The sequence below is a fragment of the Ipomoea nil genome, unplaced genomic scaffold, assembly GCF_001879475.1.
Source record: "Ipomoea nil cultivar Tokyo-kokei standard unplaced genomic scaffold, Asagao_1.1 scaffold2480, whole genome shotgun sequence".
NCBI lineage: Eukaryota > Viridiplantae > Streptophyta > Magnoliopsida > Solanales > Convolvulaceae > Ipomoea > Ipomoea nil.
In genome coordinates, this window is record NW_017618908.1 from 1714105 (window position 1) to 1735472 (window position 21368).

At 36.6% G+C, this 21368-nt stretch overlaps 3 protein-coding genes across 8 annotated transcripts; 2 read left to right on the forward strand and 1 right to left on the reverse strand.

The window, feature by feature from the left end:
- Window positions 1-1724: 1724 nt before the first annotated feature.
- LOC109152843 (bidirectional sugar transporter SWEET12-like) lies at window positions 1725-4608 on the forward strand. Its single transcript, XM_019300509.1, has 6 exons — window positions 1725-1879; window positions 2402-2438; window positions 2609-2819; window positions 3252-3413; window positions 3809-3928; window positions 4073-4608. The coding sequence occupies exons 1-6, from the start codon at window positions 1834-1836 to the stop codon at window positions 4385-4387; spliced, it is 891 nt and encodes a 296-aa protein (XP_019156054.1). The 5' UTR covers window positions 1725-1833; the 3' UTR covers window positions 4388-4608.
- Window positions 4609-7438: 2830 nt separating this feature from the next.
- On the forward strand, window positions 7439-15132 carry LOC109152841 (protein LOW PSII ACCUMULATION 3, chloroplastic). Of its 3 annotated transcripts, none has more exons than XM_019300506.1 (10): window positions 7439-7541; window positions 7615-7794; window positions 8842-8889; window positions 8999-9038; window positions 9182-9282; window positions 9598-9790; window positions 9871-9969; window positions 10097-10214; window positions 10340-10505; window positions 14894-15132. In XM_019300506.1, the coding sequence occupies exons 1-9, from the start codon at window positions 7473-7475 to the stop codon at window positions 10458-10460; spliced, it is 969 nt and encodes a 322-aa protein (XP_019156051.1). In that variant the 5' UTR covers window positions 7439-7472; the 3' UTR covers window positions 10461-10505; window positions 14894-15132. The 3 variants fall into 3 exon arrangements, with proteins under 3 accessions (XP_019156051.1, XP_019156052.1, XP_019156049.1); XM_019300507.1 differs by lacking the exon at window positions 14894-15132 and adding an exon at window positions 12489-12578; XM_019300504.1 differs by lacking the exon at window positions 14894-15132 and having other exon boundaries at window positions 10340-10600.
- Window positions 10694-19837, reverse strand: LOC109152839 (protein ENHANCED DISEASE RESISTANCE 2-like). Of its 4 annotated transcripts, XM_019300501.1 has the most exons (23): window positions 19752-19837; window positions 19164-19517; window positions 18339-18437; window positions 17680-17733; window positions 17039-17104; window positions 16630-16718; window positions 15709-15779; window positions 15518-15622; window positions 15398-15435; window positions 15204-15304; window positions 14406-14501; window positions 14257-14321; window positions 14079-14150; window positions 13839-13994; window positions 13046-13275; window positions 12931-12970; window positions 12689-12843; window positions 12481-12582; window positions 12288-12332; window positions 12055-12195; window positions 11836-11931; window positions 11503-11604; window positions 10694-10935 (listed from the first exon to the last, which is right to left on the reverse strand). In XM_019300501.1, exons 2-23 carry the CDS (start codon window positions 19305-19307, stop codon window positions 10816-10818), a joined length of 2187 nt encoding a protein of 728 aa, XP_019156046.1. In that variant the 5' UTR covers window positions 19308-19517; window positions 19752-19837; the 3' UTR covers window positions 10694-10815. The 4 variants fall into 4 exon arrangements, with proteins under 4 accessions (XP_019156046.1, XP_019156047.1, XP_019156045.1 ...); XM_019300502.1 differs by lacking the exon at window positions 19752-19837 and having other exon boundaries at window positions 18363-18437; window positions 19164-19536; XM_019300500.1 differs by lacking the exon at window positions 19752-19837 and having other exon boundaries at window positions 19164-19536.
- Window positions 19838-21368: the final 1531 nt, after the last annotated feature.

Genomic DNA, 21368 nt, shown 5'->3' on the forward strand with positions numbered 1-21368 from the left:
CAGTTCTCCATGTCTACCATGGGATTCATTTGTTTTTTCTTTGTTCTTTGTTTTTTCTACAGTATAATAATGGAAAAGGGAAGGCATCATATCCAGATTAAAGGACGGAGGAAGGATAGAGCTGAGGATAGCGTATGGCAAACTATATATATATATCTCATTGTTTTTAATATTAGTGAATTCAATTAATCAACGATAATTGACGAATATAAAGTTTCTTTCTGAAAAGATTATAGATATAAAATATGAAAGATTTTAAGGTACGGTGTTGATCAATACCCGCGTTCTTTCTACTCTAAAATTATCCCGATAACAATCGGTATAAACCTAAGCTTTTTTCAAAATAAAAAAGTTTAATTTATTGACTTGCACCAATACTTATGTAACGGTGTTGGCCAGTATCGTAGGGTTCTTCAATATAATATAATATACGGAGTACAGTATATGCTAGAGTACATGAATATTAATGAATAATCTTAAAAAGAGTCACGCAGAATCTTTTTAGTGCAACAATTTACTTCTCTTATGCGATTTGTAGATTATTACACATGAATTGAACAAGATTTATTTAATATACAAGCTGAAAGTTTTCCTCATCATTCAAAAAAAAAAAAAACATTTCAGAATTAAATATTTATTTACCTATATCTCAAATATCTATAGATATATTAGTTTTTGTTGAATAGGATAACATTTTGGAAAGTAATATTTTAAAAATAAGAAAAAGGTATCAAACACTTCCAAAAACTTAAAGCTTGCAATTTGTGCTGAGTGCCCCTCCGGGCTCCGGATTAGATGATGACATAGCTAGGATGGGACTTTTAATTTTTCATACAACACAAATATTTATTTTCCATAAAATAATTTTTTTAAAAAAGATAGCGTGACATCCATCGCAAAAAATATCAAAAATTGAAAAATAGCATCAAATAAAAATATTATTGATTGGTTCTCAATTTTTTAGGTGATGAGTGAAACACATAGCCACTACTTGGGAGCGTGCATTGGATAAATACTGCTCTGTATAATAGCTTGCACCACGTATATAAGAGAAGTAAACTGCACTAGTAAAAAAAATATTGACTCTTTACCCTTTAAACTAGTAATTTAAACTTTTTGTTTAGACTACGATATTTATTACTGAGTATATTGTAACATATAGTGGTTGAAACTTTGAGTATTTTTGACAAATTTTTTTTCTAACCATCCACGGTTGAAAATATTTGAATGTAACTTTTGAAAAAATAATTCATATCTGTTTTGGTGGTCAAAAACATCAGCATTCACCGGTTGTTGCAGTCAACCTATAGGGTGACCACTCGTGTAATTATGTAAGTGATCGATATACCCGCATGTGCAGCTCAATTGGTTATTGGGGTAAAGTTTGGGAAGAAAGTAAGTGATCGATGAACTAGGAATATTTTTTCAAATACTAAAAGTTGTTAAAAATTAAAGGCTATTTTTCGACCACTATTTTATATATATGGTCAGAAAAGAAGTGTTTAATTTTCAACCATGTATGAAGTTATAGAAATTCTAAAAGTGCATGGCATGCATGCATATTTTATGTTACTTTAGATTTATTGAATTGATGTATACATTATTTTAATAAATTAAATATATAGTATATTCCCATCCCGGCGCTTTTAATTTACACCAACTTTTCCACCTTATTTTTCCTATATAAATAGGTTAAGCCAACAAGGCCCTTCTCATTCACTTCATTGCAGACTTTCAGATCATCTCTATCTTTATATATAGTGAGATTGAGAAGAAGATCAGATAAGCTAAAAGCTTTAGTTTCCACTTCTAGCAGTTACTTGGCTACAAAGTATGGCTGGTTTCTCTGGTCACTGGGCTTTTGTATTTGGAGTGTTTGGTAAATTCATCATATTCTAGATCTTTTTATTATTATTTTTTAATTTTTATTTCTTCCATTCATATATCTATTAACTAAAAGAGTAATACTATACATACACATATTCTAGGCTTGCCTTGTTTTTGAATAATTTATCTATTATCTAAAATATTTTTTAAACGTAAAAGTATTGATGGTGAGTTTAACTCAGAGTGCGTGTTTATGTACATATATAGAATCCATATGAGAACCACTCTTCAAGAACTTGTGGACAAATCCAAATCATTGATCTACAAGATCTGATGAATGGAAAATTAAGTAAAAAATGAGCGGGGTTATTTTCATAAATATTATAAATTTTTATAATGAGCGGGGTCATTTTCATAAATATTATAAAGTTTTGTTTATTTTCGACTCTTAGATCTACTAGATCAATGGTTTAATTGGATTTGTCCCCAGGTTCTCTATATAATATAGTATAATACACACACTGCTATCTGAATTGCTGAATAACTTTTGGTTTGAATTATATATGTTGTGCAGGAAATATCATCTCCTTCTTCGTGTTCCTTTCTCCACTGTGAGTGGTTTTTGCTAATTAATTATTAATGTCTTCCGATCCCTAATCTCTTGTTTTTTTATATATATATATATATATATATATATATATATATATATATATATATATCCTTAAAAAACAAATTAATATTTATATATACACTAATACACGACATGCATGCATGCATGCAGGCCTACGTTCTACCAGATATACAAGAAAAAGACGACAGAAGGGTTCCAGTCAATCCCCTATGTTGTCGCCCTGTTCAGTGCCATGCTGTGGATTTACTATGCTTTTCTCAAGTCCAACACCACACTTCTCATCACCATCAACTCCTTTGGCTGCTTCATCGAAACCATTTACGTTTGTTTCTACCTCTTCTACGCCACCAAGAAAGACAGGGTGAGCATGCACTTCATTTATTATTGAGCGTCTTCGGTAAATAGCTGTTAATTAACTGATTGAGTTATTGAGTTTGACTAGTTGATAGCATTAGCTGATTGTAGAAAAGTGTTTTGTAAATAACTGTTAGGTTATAGTGACTACATGCAAAATTACTTTATCACAAAGCTGATTTAGTGCCACTTGCATATATGATTAGTTGTACTAGGCCTAGTACAACATATATAGTATCGGGGTTTAATGAAAAAAAAAAAAAAAAAAAAAAAAAGCTAAGTAAAACAACTTTTCATTCTGTCATGCAATGTCTTATTATTATATAGAATTTACTATTTTTTTTTTTTACATGCATGCATTTATATATACGTATAAATATATGGATACATGTACTGAATCTACAACTTAATTAATTAATTAATTTGTATATATATGCAGGTACAAACCCTGAAGCTACTACTTCTTATGGTAGTTGGTGGCTTTGGTGCCATAGTTCTTGTCACCCAATTTCTATTCAAAGGCATAATCCGTGCCCAAGTCGTAGGATGGATTTGTCTCGTGTTCTCTTTGTGCGTATTTGTCGCCCCATTGTGCATTCTGGTAGGTTAATTAATTTAAGTTAACTTTGTCGTCTAATGATTATTATTTAGTAATGGTTATGAAAACCAACCAAATTAGTCAAATAGTTGACTTTGATAATTACAAAGTTTTAAGTTTAACTCTCACTGAGAGCTATTCAATGCATTAACCTTCTTGGTTTGAGGCAATTAGCTATGGACAACCTATCTAGGTTGGTTTACTCTTTTGTGGTTCTTTGCTGGCTAGGGTCACAAGACATAAGTGAGTTTATCTCATTGTGATTTTTTGGGGGCAAAAATTACAAGGCGGATTTCACTCAATGTGCACTTTCGAGTAGCAACTGCTGTCTTTTCAGTAACTTAAAAAAAAAAAAATTTATATTAGTAAACTTTAAGGTTTTCTCCTACGTTGTGCAGAGACAAGTGATACGAACTAAGAGTGTGGAGCACATGCCGTTTCTGCTATCCGTTTTTCTCACCTTAAGTGCAGTTGCATGGTTCTTCTATGGCTTACTTCTTAAAGACATGAACATTGCTGTAAGTTAATTAACTGAAATAATCATATATTACCAGACATCTATCTATTAATCTTTTTTATTTGAATCGGCCAGCTATGAACCATCATAATCTTAACCCAAATTATTAATTAATAATTGAATTTAATTTGATCTTCATTATCAGGTTCCAAACGTTTTGGGATTCATCTTTGGAATTCTGCAAATTGTGCTGTACGCTGTGTACAAGAACAAAAAGACATCATCATCACCGGAAGTGTCACTGGAAAACCCTGCAACGACAACAATTGTGGAAGACAATAAAAAGCAGAAACATCATCTTCCAGTAGCTGAGTTGACAGAGGAACAGATCATCGACATAGTGAAGCTTGGATCTCTGGTTTGTTCCGAGAAAATTAACGTTGTTTCCTGCATCAAAGACTGGGGAGCTGCTGAATCGTCCAAGGTTGATAATTATAAGGTGCAAGCTGTGAAAGTGTGAACTGATCTGATTGATTTTTCAGGTTTCTGGAAGTCCATGCATGCATGCATGAATGGGTCTGATTTGATCTGTATGCATTTTCATGTCATCTCTGTACGTAATAATGTATTGCAAATCAAAATGTATTCTAAAAAATTGGTTTAGTGGTGTAAGGTCTGCTGAGGATATAAATACAACGTATTGTATTCTATGATTAAAATATTCCTATTTTTAGACTGTTAGTCCACCCCTAAAAAGGGTGCAGTAAACTCCACATGCCACAAGAGAGGTTGAGTGAGACAGTGTTTAATAAGAAAATCAAATTGGTATAAGAATCGTATTATTTTAATTTATTATTGACGCTTTGTGTAATGGTTCATCACCTGATTTGATGTGTACATACGTCATGATGTTCCAAGTTGTCCGATCTAGGGCCGTATTTTAATACATGCAAGTTTTGAACCTTTCACCTTTAAATTATATAATAATACAATAAATACACATTTTTACCATCTCTTTATAGAACCTTTTAAATTCAATTGAAAACTTTTTAATTTTTATTTCTAAACTAATTAGGTAAAAATTAAATATTGAACCTCTAAAATTTGGGGCCCTCTAAAATTGGGGGCCCTGTGCGTTAGCCCAGTTTGCACAGCCTAAAATACGGCCCTGGTCCGATCAAGTAATAAAATCGACTTTATAAATATTAAATCCCTATCTCCATTCTTTTTCCCTTTTCTTTTGAGAAACAAAATGATCACCACAGATACCATATTAAGGGCTATCTTGATTATATTTTGAGTTTTGACTACATAATTTCAGTACGTACTAAAACTTTAAACAAATACCCTAATCTCCGTCCAGTTATTTTACGTTATTTTAAAATGTTAGGACAATAATAGCGAATTTTCTAGGGACAACAATCTTATTCAAAACAGAAACCTCTCTAAACACGCAAATGTTTGGCATGGAGAGCATATATGCATGTTTAGCGGATCACATTAAGAAAATTCATGATTTCATGAGCACTATATATAGAACCAATTACAGAGAAGCTAAGTGATCTGATGTCAAGAGAGAAAACATCATTTTTTCTCTTGGGTACCAACTGCAGATTGCAAAACAACCTTTCAAAATCCTAAATAGCCCCCGGTCTCCTCACCCCGACCTCACAGGATAACTTAATCACCCACCTGTGACTTAACGATCTTTTTAGGTGAGAACCCGTGCAGGTCCCAACCATAATCTGCAGTTACTGGGAGGACCTGGTGTCGACCCATCATATTACGTGTAACTTTGATCCCAGTGCAGGTCCCTAGCATAATCTGTAGTTATTGGGAGGGCCTGTGCGGGTCCCAAGCATAATCACTGGGAGGACTTGGTGTCGACCCATCGTATTACGTGTAACTCTGATCTCAGTGCGAGTCCCAAGCATAATTTGCAGGTTACTGGGAAGACTTGGTGTCGACCTATCATATTACTGATCCCAGTGTGGGTCCCGGCCCGAGCATAATCTGCGATTACTGGGAGGACCTGGTGTCGACCCATCATATTACGTGTAACTCTGATCTCTGATCTGCCCGCACCTCTAGCACTGCGGGCAGTGCAGAATGGAGGGCGGGAGGAGGATGACCACGATGGCGGTGATGATAAGGGCCGCAATGATGGCGATAGCGGTGTTGGTGATGATCGTCCCGGACGCGAAGGGGCAAGCCGGGACGATGAAGAGGGTGGAGATAGAAAACAACCACACAAGTTACCTAAGCATCCGGTGTTTCTCGTTCGAGGAGTCGCTGGAACTGAAGCACTTGGCGGCGGGGGAGAAGTACACCTTCGACTTGAAGGTCCGGACGTTCTTCCCGTCGGCGACAATGTACAATTGCTCCACCAACATGGGCACCTTCATGGCTTTCCGACACAATTACCAGTGCGCGTCTAAAGCGGAGTTTAACGTCTGCAATTGGAGGTTTGATGATCTGATGACGTACCTCTACAACCCCAGCATTAATCAATGGGGTTCCTATGAATTCAATCCCAACTACGAGTCTCTTAGCCGTGGCGGAGTCATCAGAGGATACTTCGTCAATTGAAACAACCAATTCAATATATATATATATATATATATATATATATATATATATATATATATATATGGTCTGCCATGGCCGTCTATAATCCGACATTATTGAACTTGATTGGGAAGGTATCCTGTCTTGCTCGGGCTTAGCTCAATTGTCTGATAGATAGTATTTGGGAGAAGCTGAGCAGCAACGAACTCCATAAAAGAGTGATAAGAGAATAAGATGGGAGGCTCAAGACAAATTTAATATATTTTTCAGTGCATAGTCATATGTATGTCTAGATAGGTAAATAATAATAGTTATTATATTGTAACATTGTATTATGGGTGTATCACATTTTCACGAGAAATATTAATATAATGATTCCTCAACTGTTGACAATATATTGTTCGTAGCGATTTTTCATATTTCTAGAGCTATCTCTTCTTCTTAGGGATATTGTGTTTTAACCTACCAAAAAATATTAAGCTTTTTTTTTTTTTTTTTTGCACAAATTTTAAGATTAAGTATGAGAGTAGGAAGGATGGGAATTTTTTTTTTTTAAAAAAACAAGAAAATTAGTTTTCAGGAAAAAAAAGAAAGAAAAAAGAAAGTTATGGTAACGCTGATGTTATTGTTGCGCAGCGCGCTGTGGTGGGGCCCACTTCACAGAAAAAAATCAAGTTCTTGTAGTATGATCTCAACAATCCTTCTCTCTCATCTTTCTCTCTTTCACTTCACCAAAAATTTCCTCAAAAATTAAATAAAAATCACTACTGTGATTGTTCTAAGTGATGCTATATTTATTTCTTGATTTAATCCCATAATATTTACATAATTGAAATATAGAGACTTGATTTAAAATTAGGTCAACAATTGAAATATCATATTTACAATAATCGAAAGATATGGATCAGGCTTGTAATTTGAGAACAATTGAGGGACCTTTTTTCAATTATTTATTTTAGCTAAATGGCTAGACCATACGTATATAATCCTTTTAACTCCTTCCCCAACTCTCCACTCCCCGAGGGTGCGAATTCAGAATGCCATTATCCAGTCTTTCAATCTCTTCCGGCGTTTCAATCCCACTCTCTATGCTCTCAAATTCACGAGTAAGATCCCAATTTGCTCTGTTTCTATGTTCTTCTTTATGGGCTTTCATTGATTCGTTGAAATGTGATATAGGGCCATAGTTGCAGAAACTTTCAGCTCCAAAAAGATTCAATTCCTATTCACAGAAATCAAAGAATCGCTTCAGGAAATCGAGGGTTTGTGATTAGTTGCTCTGCTGGTGCTGGGGACAAGGCTGCTTCTGTTGGCTTTGATGTTCCCTTCCCTAATGACTACTCTGAACTGCTTAAACAAGTATGGCTTTCCATTCACTCATTTCTTGTACGGAGTGTTTCATTATGTTATGAAATAAGAATGCATTTGATGATCCGAAACTTCAGTGTTATAGGCAATGTTGCAGAAGGCTCTAGGCCCTAGATGGTCGCCCGGGGAGCCCCTAGCGCCTACCGTGCCTAGGCGACCGAGTAATTCGTGTATATCGTCTCCACTTTTCCCACTCAGAGTTATGAGTTGTAACTCAACTCGGCCAAGTTGGGCACCGACTCGGCCAGATAGTCGACGCTGCCTAGCGCTGAAATCGCCTCGGCCTAGGGGCGCCTAGGCCGATTTTTACAACATTGGTTGTAGGATGAAGTGCACTTGGAAAAGAAATGGATTGATATAACTTAATTAAAGTCAATTTGATTATTTTTTGAGCGACTAGAGAAACCCGCAACCACTATTTAAGTGTGTCAGTGTGTGCATGAGATAAATTCAGCCTTGTGACCTTAGTTGGCAAATGACCACAAGGAGGTAAATCAGCCTAGGTTGCTAACTTGCTCAGACCAAGAAGATTGATATGCCGCTCTTTGAAGTTGTACTTGTAATCTTGTGGTTACCAAATCAACAATCTGACCAACTTGGCTGGGGTTGCCCCTCAGTTTGATTGTATTGGAACTACTGTTTGATTCCCCTTTCATTGGAATCATTTTTCCTTTCAATATAGTGAATGGAAATATGGATAAAATTGGGAACTTGGAAGTTGCTCCTTGTATCATGATACCTAGCTCACCAAGCATGGTGAGCACCTTTGCCAATTCTAATCATGTTTACACTTAATTACTATGCACTCATTGTTTTAGAAGGATAGGTAATGTTCATAGCCGTGGAAGTACAGGTTCTTCACGGTTGTGGTGTAAATAATGTTCATCAAGGCTTACATAGCTACTTGAGCCAGGGGTTATATTATACTAATTGATTCTGACCGACTCTAGACTATCATGCATGGCCTAAACGTATGCTTTGCTTCTTCATTGTATGTATTCCTTACAATTATAACTTTGTAATAATTCTGATGATTAGGTTAAAGATGCTACTGAGTTGGCTATGAAGGACGACAGGCAGCTGATGGTGAGATAATTTTCTTTTTTCATGTACATCTGAAGTGGCTGAAAAATAAAGAAGTGTTCTTAGTCTGGAGATACCTTAGAGCTATAGAGTGACAACTTTCTCCATGCAGGAAATTGAATTTCCGACTGCTGGGTTGGAATCTGTTCCAGGTTATATCCCAATATCAATTCGCCTTACGCTATTTCCTTTACTGCTTCTGACTGTTCTGTTGAGCACGGCTATTCTGCATCTATTTGCTATCAGCTGTCTTATTTTGTCGGGCAATTTACTTTCCAGTGTTAATGTGCATCAGGTGATGGTGAAGGTGGGATAGAAATGACTGGGAGTATGACTCTAATCCGTGAATTTTGTGACCTCTTCATCATTCCTGAGAAGGCCACACGAACCAGAATAGTACGTCTCCTAAGCTGCTTTAATGTCGTGATGGAAGGGGGGGGGGGGGGGTGGGGGGGGAGGGGGGTTGAGAAGCATTTGAGGGGTGTAATTGTGGGCTGCCTTTCTACCCCGTACACATAGTAGACATATGATCTCTGTCTAGCTCTATCAAAATTCTGTGTATTCGATTACTCCAAGTCATTGGTTATTTGATTTCGATCTTGTGTTTTGGCAGCTTGTTTTCATATTCTAAAGTATTCATAGTCACTACTTTCCATTAAGCTCTTTTAATCTACCAGGTGCCTTCTGTGAAACTTGCATTAAACCTTTCAGTTTTTTCCGGAGGCTAATGAAGTGACATTTGCAAGACAATCAGCTTTTGAAGGAGCTTCGTTCAAGTTGGATTATCTGACAAAACCGTCACTATTTGAGGATTTTGGTTTCACAACAAAAGTTAAGATGACTGACCGTGTAAAGCCACAAGATGAACTGTTTTTGGTTGCCTATCCATATTTTAACGTTAATGGTAACCCCAAACTCTAGATCATTGTATGTTTATGAACATTTCATGGAACTGATATATATATACTTGTCTTTGAAATCCAGAAATGCTTGTGGTTGAAGAGCTTTACAAAGAAGCTGTTGTGAACACTTCCCGGAAACTGATTGTGTTCAATGGAGAGCTGGATCGAATAAGATCTGGATGTATCCTTTTGTACTCTCAATCACTGATTCCTTTCTTTTATTTTTCATGAAAAGTTCCGTAATTTTTTTCATTTCCATGTGTGATTATGTTACAATCATTCTGTTCTTGTCCATAATAACGACTAAGATTATCCCAAATTCTTCTACCCAAAGCTGGCCGCGCTTTCCACTACTCTGCTGCCTCAAATGGAGACCGTATATTACATTCACAACTTTAAAGGACGAAATGGAGGTGTCCTGTTCAGGTTTGTTGCTTCCTTAACCACTCTCAATTTTCCAGAAAAACATAATTGCAGAAATTTAAGAATATTGTTTCACAAGGAGAACACTATGAACAGTCTCAAATCCTCATATATTTCGCTGAAAACAGGTGCTATCCTGGTCCATGGAAAGTTCTGAGGAAAACGAGGAATTCCTACGTCTGTTTGCATCAGCAAGAATCAATGCCTTCCCTCAAGGAGGTTGCGCTGGACATCCTTCCATCGACTTGATTTCAAGAACCCGAGCTATTCTCTTTTTTCTCCTGCTGCTTTCCTGTAAGAAACTGTAGATCTTGATCCTCCTATCTGAATTACTTTGCTTCAATCTCAGTATTGCTGTGATTAATAAATAATACTCCGTATCTTTCTTATACATTGCTTCTAAATGTGTTCCCTAATCAACCCAAAACCGGGATCACCTTCAACCCTCTATATGCTACAAAAACATGATCCTCATGTAGTTGGGAGTTACATAGAAAAAGAAAAAAACATTGAACTAATTGATACATCAGGAATAGAAAACAACATAAACTAAGGTATATATGAAAAACCGATTCTTGTGAAAACTGGCTTGCTTTTGTCTGTTCTATTCAGAAGTAGCGGGGGTATCAGACTCCATATTCAGCTCAACTGCAGATGACAGTTCTATGTGCGATAGACGGATTGCCCCCAGGAGCCGCTCTGGCAACTCATCTGGAGTGTTTCCCTGAGTAGCATAGTAATGTAAAACACCTAATTAGCACAATTTAAACCAAAAAAAATAAAAAATAAAAAATCACCCCATTAAAACATTTTCAGGCCTACATCAGATTTTGGTGGTTGTTAGGCTAACTGGCACGAAAGAATCCATGTAGCGACCCAACTAGTCAGGATTAAGACTGAGTAGGATATGCCCGGCTTATGATATACACCAGAAAATAGGATATAGTGAGTATTTCTCTTCCTTGGCAGAATGGGTTGTTGAGCATATAGCCATTAATGTACAATCCAACTATCAGCTTAGACTTTTAGTTGGGAGATCACTTGCTTCAATTTGGTATTAGAGTCATGCCAAAGGTCATGGGTTTGAATACGGGGTGTTGAGCATATAGCCATTAATGTGCAATCCAACTATCAGCTTAGGCTTTTAGTTGAGATGGAGCACATGCTTCAATTTGGGTTTTTGGTTTGACTAAGGCATTATAGTCTAGCAGCATAAGTTATGAGTCTACGTAAGTCTTAGGTTCAATTTCCATTTCACTCAGATGTACCAAAGAAATAGACAGATATATACCTGTAGAAGAAAAGCCATGTCAACTACTAGTGTTGTTATAACACCGATCACGAGCCCCAATACTCCATTTGCGACTGTGGAAGAGCCTATATCAACGTCAACCTATAGACAAGTAAGTGGCGTTAGAATGAGTACTAACAGTAGAAATTCTCCGTCTTTCTAAAGAAATGGAAAACTGGAGAAAGGAAAACAAAAAACGCGTTTATTTATACATTTCTCCAATTTGAATATAGAGAATAGAGAATGGAAAACTGGAGAACTGAAATAAACGTTATTTCCTACTAGCAACTCTGATGTTTAGATATGCAGATGTAAGAGAACAATAGTCTTTACTTCCAAATACTTGGGACCTCGGGAATAGTTACAGTCAACAGCTTTCCCAAGTAAGCAAGCGGCACTTCCTACACTTTGGCGCACAATCCACGAGCCCTACAATATAGACAATAACATATCGAACCTCACATCCAACACCTTCAATGTAATGTGTTTAGGAATGAATACTTAGTAGTTAGTACTACCAAAAAGAACCAATCGGGTTTCAAATGGAAGTACCTTGGGCACTGCTGGGATTAGCTTTAGTCTACTATTGCGAAACTCATCATCCCCATCAACAAACCTTTGGAAGAGGGAAGAGGGTACCAATTCTTTTGTGACAAAATAGAAAACCATACTGTATTGTGTTGACCCGGGTATCTTCAAGAAGAAGAAAGCCGTCTTCAAAATTTATAACCATTGACAATTAAAGAAAAAAAACAGAAATTAAGTAAGGAGTTGACATGGCTCACTTGCAGATTTACAACAAAAGAGAAGAGTCCTTTTTCTGAAGCAACCTGGAATAGGAATATTAAAAATTAAGAACTTCAGTACTATATTTGATTTCAAGGCGTTAAAAACTAACAGTCCAAGCTTATATGTAATGGTTTATAAACTTCACGTGCTCTTGCTCAGACACAGGGCATTATTACTATGAAAACTTACTTGTGCAGCACAACCTGGGCGCCTTGCAACATTATCCATTCGTTTTGTATCTTTGAACCAATCCACTGCCACAAGATCCATCATATGTTTACCACCAGGAACCTAGTAAGAAATGTCCAGGGGTGATGTTCAAGCAAATAAGAAAAAATGTTTTCTTTAAAAAGCATGAATATATATCAAGAAAACAGGAGATCGATGAATTAAGGACCTTTGATTTGTCTTGGCAAAAAGTCTTGCCACGAACTTTAAAGTTGCCTCCCTCAGATATATTCCAGGAGTTACGAGCATCATCTCGGTCATCATGTTGAAGATTGCCAGAGAAAATGGAGAAATCGATTTGGTCTGTGGTTTCCTCTTCAGGGGCTTCAAAACGGTAAGAGTGTAAATATGTATTTTCCTGATGATAAATATAGATATAAGAAAATGATTTGTAGTAAACTGTCAGCATACCTGTTTTCTTCACTTCATTTTCAAGGAGGGGTTTCCCTTCCTGTAAATATTCATGGAAGCATGGTTAAAGCGATATGAATGAAGAAATTATGATAAACAGAAGTGCAATATAAACCTCTTGATCTGCCACTTGGAAGTCTTCATCCTCATCAGAGTATTCATCCAACATTGCTGCTTTTTTATTTGCAGCGCTCATTTGATCTAGAGAAGGACTGCGGTTATGAGGAGAAGAATTCTCGTTGAACTTCTCGTTCCTCTTAGATGAAACAGATGCCATATCAACCATAGCTGGGATTCCTGGGGCTGCAGTCCTTCCATCAGTTTGTGAAAAGTATTCACGAAGTCCTGCAGGAAAGCACAAGTGGAGATTACATAGGAGAATTATTACCATTCGGATTCAGACCCGAGAAATTTCATGCCAGGAAGAGACCAGAGGAGTAATCATGGAGGAAGACATGGAGGTAGCAAACACAACAAGATTGGGGTAAGGTCCGCGTGGTGCACACCACGTTGTTTGGAGTGTCACATTGAAAAATAAGAGAGAAACATATGGGTTTATAAGGTCATGGGTTAGACCAGCTAATTGATTGGATTCAGTCTTTTAATGTGGTTTGGTCCGTGTGCATTACAGTCCAGTTGAGTGGCCCAATCTTTAGATTCTAATAACATGGATTCAGTCTTTTAATGTGGTTTGGTCCATGTGCATTACAGTCCAGTTGAGTGGCCCAATCTTTAGATTCTAACATGGTATCAGAGCTTGTTCATCCCTCTTCTGTTTTGGAGGGAGAGTCCAACCCCAAGCTTGAGTTCACCCGGTTGTCCGTGGTTGGATTCAGCCTTTTAGTATGGTTTATTGCAGATTTGCAGGATAGTTCCCGAAGACAAGTTTGCTTGGCATATGATCTCACCTGCAACACTGTTTAACATCTGAAACAGGCAGTGCTGTTGAAATGATGAGAGATGACCCACTACCCACCCTTTCAGATCAATCTGCATGAGATACTGAACCTTTGTTCTGGGAATCCCATGGCGTGATTTCTGGGGGGAAATAGTGAATCCACCACCTGCAGAAACCAGAAACATGAGAGCAGACTTAAAGTTGAAACCTCAAAACTATTCTAGACAAGGCAAAGCAACAAAGGGTTTACTCTCGATGTGTGCTCGCACATATCCTGGTTGTCGACCACAGCTTTCATGCTCCCTGGAACGAAATAATACCACTGCACAGCAACAACGGTGTAATCCATCAAGAATACATTCACAGAAGAGAACTGTAATGTGGGGGGGATTGAAGAAACGGAATGTCATGGAAATGGAAGCATTTACCGTAGGTACCATCATCATTTCGACGCCAGTAACGCACATAACAGAGGTCACGGGGCCACACGAACCTGCCATAGCCAAAAAGCGTGACTTTACTTGAGTATGAAAAGGAGAAAGCAAGAAGAGAAAGAAACCGGGAAAATGTTTGTTACATGGGGAACCAGTCAAGTTGAAGTCTGTGATTGAGTATTGCTGTATGCCCATCCACCTCCTCAACTAAACTACCATATTGGAAAGTGCAATCCCACCTGAACAGTAATAGTTTGCACAGCACAGGAATTACTAATTGTTATTGAAGAATTTATAAACTAAAAACTTAAAAAGTGCATGAAATATGATTAGATCTTGGATACAAGAGCCTAGTTTTTTTGTTTTTTTTTTTTTTTTGTCAGGCCATGAGGTGTCCTGAGCAGACTCTGATCCCCATTCGCACCGGGCCGGCCCAATTAAGGTACAAAGTGCTAAGCAGATTGATTTTTTCATATGAGAAGGGGTTCGAACTCCCGACCTCTCTTAAGGGATGAGAGTGCACGGCCAGTCACGCCAACCAAGCTGGTTATACAAGAGCCTAGTTCATTCATTAAATTTACTGTTTCTTCATTCAAGGACTGATTTTCTACTCTTTTCATATTATATGCAGCAGAAGATTGATAGAAGGGGACAAAAGAAGTCCATGAGTTCAAATTAGCTAGATCGACCCAACAGTTTAAGACAGTTGATAAGTGTATGCTAATACAACTGCAAGGTTGAATGGTCGACTCTTATATGGGTTTGCCATGTTAAAAAACTCTGGGCCAGGCCTTCACCGAGTAAGAGTCAAACTTTGGGTCATGGCCTCGGTAGAAGCCAAATCCAGATTAGTCTCGGTGAGGGTACTAGTCTTACAGATTATTAGTGAAAAGAGGAAAAAAAAAAATTAGCTGGATTGAGCCATTGAACCGACCACTTACTCAAATCTTGTTGTGTCCATGCTCATTACAAGTTCAAAGATTTCTTCACAGCTAGCTTCAACAATCCCAACAGCCTTCATTGCTCTTCTGCATCTCTTTGGCTACACAAAAGAAAACTGGTCACGATAACACCCTGAACTATTGCTATAATCTATAATGGATTCTGCATTTCAAAGTTGCAGGTGATCACATACAGCGTCAGCATCAACTAGCTCCTCGAATATGCGAAGCCCTGCAACCATATGCATATTGGTATCATTTACGCTCTTCTTCTCACAGTTTAAATGATTGTTATACCCAAAACGTAAACACACCATTTTGACATTGAACCAGGCGCCAGTACTTTGTAGCTTTAGCATTCTGGTTTGCAGAATCGGAACCCGATTCCTTTGTCCAGTCCAATATGGACTCAGGAGGACCTGATAACACAAAGATTCATAAGTTTCAGCTGAAGAAAAGAAGTCAGATGATGTTAAAGTTAGAAGGAAACTACGCAACAACTAACCATGCCCAATTGTTGACCTCCTCAACAATTCCTGGTTAGAATCATCCTCCTCATCTTCAGCAGCACTAAACCTGGAAAACCGAGGTAAGTGTTAATGCTGCAAACCCTTTTAAACTCATATAATCATAAATGTAGCCTTGAGATTTGAGAACACTAGTTTATGGAGCCAGGTTAGTGTCTGAGGCTCTGAGCTACCACAGGTTCCTGGGTGGTAGATTATAGGTAAGGACACAGGATCGAGCCTTGACAACCGCGGTGTGGGAGTTACACCCAATGTGGTGGGCTCGTTGTGGGCACGGACTGGTCCTCCCACCTAATGAGCCGTTAATTCACCGTGATTTATCCCTCCACTATCCTATCGGGCTCGTTGTGGGCACGCACTAGTCCTCCCACCTAATGGGCCGTTAGTTCACTGTGATTTACCTCTCCACTATCCTATCGGGCTCTGGTGTGGGAGCCCTGGGGCGAGGGAATTTCGCCTTTTGTGGGCAAGGTTAGTGTCTAGTATGTTATGGCAAAGTCAATACTTTTTTTTTTTTTTTTTTTGCATATAATATCGGGTATTCTACCACTGAGAGACTCAGTCTAGGTTGAGCTTGCAGAATTTAACTCTTACTTGAAAAAGCTTAGCTCAAAGTTTAGCGTACACAGACGAGAATGGATCCTCTAACCTTGTCCATTATTCTTCGAAACTCTCAAGTTTTTGGCCTAGAACAATTTTTTATTTTTTTTTAAAAATTCACCAACCACATCCTACTATGGTCAGTTATAACTTATAAATTCATCAAGAAAAAAAAAAAAAAAAAAAAAAAAAAATATATATATATATATATATATATATATATATATACCATTTAAAGAAAAAACATGCTTTATGCTGCAGAAGATTCCAAGAAGTACCAAAAAAAACATGAGACTTACTGGCTCTCATTATCTGATGATGAATCATTCCTTTCCATGTCAGGTTTATATTCAAAGGAAATGCTATTAGTGTTCACTGAGTCTTGATGCTGCAGACCATCCACATTATAGTTATCAACTCATATCAAGGCATATGAAACATGAATAAAAGAAAAACTCTTATGGCACTCCCTCCCTCCCATCTTATTTGAGCTCATTTGACCGGGAACAACTGAAAGATGGTCTAAGCTGATAGTTGGACTGCACGTTTACTATTTTAATATATTATGCTTTTATATATTCCTCTGAGGAAGAAGTATAAAGTGAATGGAGAATATCGATCAATTCATGTTGTGAACAATATGAGCTCAACTAAGAGTTGGGAGAAGGAGTTTAAGGAGAGAAAGACATTATCAGATGATAAAACAACCAGATCAATCACGTATTCGATTTTCGCCTTCCATGTTAGAGCCTCCTGAATGTTGAAAGATGCCATCTGGAAAAAGAGTATACCATTTCCATGAATTGATATCTTCCCCAAACATAAGTACTGAGCAAGCAGAATATATATATATATATATATATATATATATATATATATATATATATATATATATATATAACATGGTTTCATATTCAGAACAGAACACTTGGGAGGATGTAAATCACGGTGGCTCAATGGCTCAGCAGACACTGCACAGGGGTTCTACTCACTTTAGGCATAATCCCTATACTGCCGCTGTCGAAGTTCGAACCTTGATCTATTCTTTCAAATAGTTTACTGAACTAGTGAATTAAGCTCGTGTGGACAATTATATCCCTATCCCGATAACACAATAAGGCCATATTCTATACTTCACTCTGTGACTTGTTAGCGACGCAAAGTTATTATTATTTTTAGATTGATCAATCAATTTAACTGTGTTACAAACATAGAGGGTCAAATAGGCCACTGAACTGCACACCAAAGTGCAATTAGGTCATCGAACTCAAAAACAATGCAATTGTGTCCCTGAACCACAAAAAATCATGCAATTAGGTCTTGCATATATAAGAAAGAGTGTTGCATACCGTGAAACGGTTGTCTTGCACTCTCTTGTTGTAAACTGACAAGACATAAACCATCTGCCAAATATGAAGAATTAGTATTACCCCTCACAGATAAAACATAAAAATAAAAATAAATAAATAATAAAAGAAAGGAAGAAGAAGATAAAAAAGAAGTATTAAGCATACTTGCGGGAGAAAGGATTAAGGTCCTGGTAACCTGGTTAGCTTATCAGTCAATTTGACTTATTTGACCATTATTAGCTGATTGACTTGGTTAAACAATTAATATGAGTGTTTGATTAATTAATTTTTTTTGTAATAGCTTATTGCTTTAAAATGGTAAAATTCAAAAAACTGTTCAAAGTAATTTTTTTAATAAGCTTTTTGATAAAGTCATTTTACATGCATGTAATCAGCTATCAGCTAACAACTAATTTACCAAACATCTTTTGATAATTAGCTAATGCTATCAACTAATCAAATCTATTAACCTTATCAGCTAACGGTTAACATCTATTTACCAAACATTCCAAGATGTGTATGCATTATTCCCAGGTTTATTGGTTTTAAATGGAGAATTCTCTCCTTCTTTAGAAAACAAAGGACAAGAAATAATATAATATAATTCAGCATAATATAAATATATAAAAAGATGATGTAAAGGAGGCGCAGGAAGTAACTATATTAGGTCGAGAACAGCTCACGTGTCCATGATGAGTCTTCAACCCTCGATCCTCCACCCTACAATTCCCATCTATCACTAGTGTCTTCACTGGAACCTAACAATATAATATAATGGATACAACATTAGACATGTATATATATATATATATATATATATATATATATATGTATATATATATATATACATTCCTACGAATTTGATGACATTTTCACTACTAGTGCATGAATATGAAGAAATGTCTTGAAATCTTGTTGAATTTTAACATACAACTTGCAAGATTATAACTTTTTTAGTAAAATAATGGTCTATAAATTACACAAGAGATGTAAACTGAACTAAGAATTAAGACTTTGTGTTACATGCTCGACTAAGAGGGTATTGACAAGAATTGAACTTGATCTTTTAGTACAAGAATCATGCTCCACTCACTCAGTTACCATTTTTGGTGCAAAAGTCACACCTTTTTTTTTTATGGTGACGAATAAAATTAAACTCAAAACCTCTACTTGAGAGTATGCAGTGAGTCATAGGACAAATTTAAAATCACACCTTTTGAAAGAACATGTCATGTGAATGATATTTTAGCCTACAAACTTTCGTCGTCGTACACAAATAATGTGACAAAATTTGATGTGATTTCATCTAGACTAAAAATGAAAAATAAAATAAAATAAAAATCGTGGACTTATAGCTACAATTTCCATAATCGTGTATCAATATTAGAAACGTTACTAAATTTCTATGATCAGAAGTGACAAAAACCCGTTACAGAACCTACCAGAAATATATAAATATATATATACATACACATGGAACATACCACATTGTTACTCTCAGGTTTCCTTTTGTAGTAAGCCAACAACCGACTCTCCAGCACAAAATACCGCCTATGAATATAGGATCTCACGATCTTCCGCCGCCCATACCTCACCATCCACCCCTCGTACACCACCTTCGACGACATTCTTAGCTTCTCCGATGATCCTCAAAAAACACCAATTATTATTCACTGCAAATCAATACGAGATTCCCTAAACCCATGCCCAAATCTCATTCCCAGAAACAAAGATCCAAACTTTCCCAGAAAAAAAATATAATCCACCAAAAACTAGCACCCCATTACAGCATTCAATTCCACGATCCCCGTCGATCTGTTCCACAATCCTTTGAATTTCTGAAACGTGGGACAGAAGAATTAGAAAATCGGGTCAGAGATTTCGCTTTTTGCGAGCTAGAAAACTGGATATGTCGTTAAGTAGACATAAATGCATGCATGCATGCCGGGTCTTGTCTTTCTTGTATTCATACGTGGGGCGCAAGTATATATGTTATATATGCATATATGTAATTATATGTATATGCAGAGAGGGGGAGGGGGGGGGGGGGGGGGGGGTTGGAGAAGGCTTACATGATGCATGGAACTAAAATTACAGAGGGAGAACAGGAGAAGTGGGCGATGAATACAGGGAAGAATGAAGACGACATGGTTGGCTCTCATCATTGGATTAACAAAGAAATTATTTATGGAGTCTATATATAATATTTATTGATATTAAAATAAAAACACTAAGAAAAAAAAAGTCAGTAAATAAAGTGCGATTGTTTTTTAAGGTAAAGGAATTCAGGAAAATGGGTAATTTTTCAGGTTTTTTTCCCATAATTTTTACGAAATTGAAATTAAATATGGGGGTTTTAATTAAATTTTCTAATTAAAAATGCAGTGCCCAACTGCCAGCTGGGACTATTTCATGCAGTGGAATAACTACTTTACCGGTCGTAATCCTTGGACGTGGGCACCCCATGATCGCCATCTTCAAGCTAATACTACTATTGTCTATTAACTTCTTCTAAAAAATTGTATTTTAAAAAATAAAATAAAATAGAGCCTGATAACAGGCTTGATCCTATTAAAATTTAAATTATATAATAACAAAAAATACTAATATCAAATAACTTGAAGTAAGACAATCGGATTCAAAAAATCATCTTAGTACTATTGACTCTGTTACAATGTAGTCAACCTACTTCGTGCCATTAGATTACAATGTCATTGGCATGCTATATATATATATATATATATATATATATATATATATATATATATATATATATATATATATATATATATATATATAGGGAAGGGATCAGGTGCATTTGTTGCTTCCCGTGCGGATGTGCGGAGGATTAATGTGTGTGAGGTTTATACTTAATGTGCGTGAGATTTGTACTCAATGTGCCTGAGATTTGTACTTAATGTGCGTCATGTTAATATGCGTGAGTTTTGTACTTAATGTGTCTGAATATTGTGCTTAATATGCGTGAGATTTGTGATTAATGTGCGTGAGTAATTCAGAATTACGAGCTCAGAAAGAAGCAAAACAGAAAACTCACGCATATTAAAGCCCAAGCTTTAATGTTACTTCTTCTTTCAAAAACTCTTTCTGTTTCTCTCTTCTCTTGGAAACCTTTGCAGTGCTGCCTTAGCTTGCTTATGTATGTTATGCTGTTGTGTTGAGTTCGTTCTTGCATATTGAGTGTCCTCAGCAACTTCCAAGATTAAGCGCCATTTTTTCACGAAAAACCTGCAATTCGATTCTCCGTAAATCACGCGGGAACTTCGGCGAAGGGTGATCGACCCCATTGGGAAAGGAGAAACTGACATCCATATTTTCTGCTGCATTTTACACATTCACGCACATTAAGTACAAATCTCAGGCACATTAGACACAATACTCACGCACATTGAGTACAAATCTCACGCACATTAATCACCCGTACAACCGCACGGGAAGCATTCAACCGCACGGGAACCTTTCACTATATATATATATATATATATATATATATATATATATATATATATATATACATACATACATATAAAGGAGTAGGGTGGGGAAGGGGACAGCTGCCACCACATGCAGTAGCTCCATCCCTAACAACAATAATCATCAAAATATATAAGAATTATATAACAATAACATAAATGAACAAATACTACAATGTAATAGGACCAGTAACATTC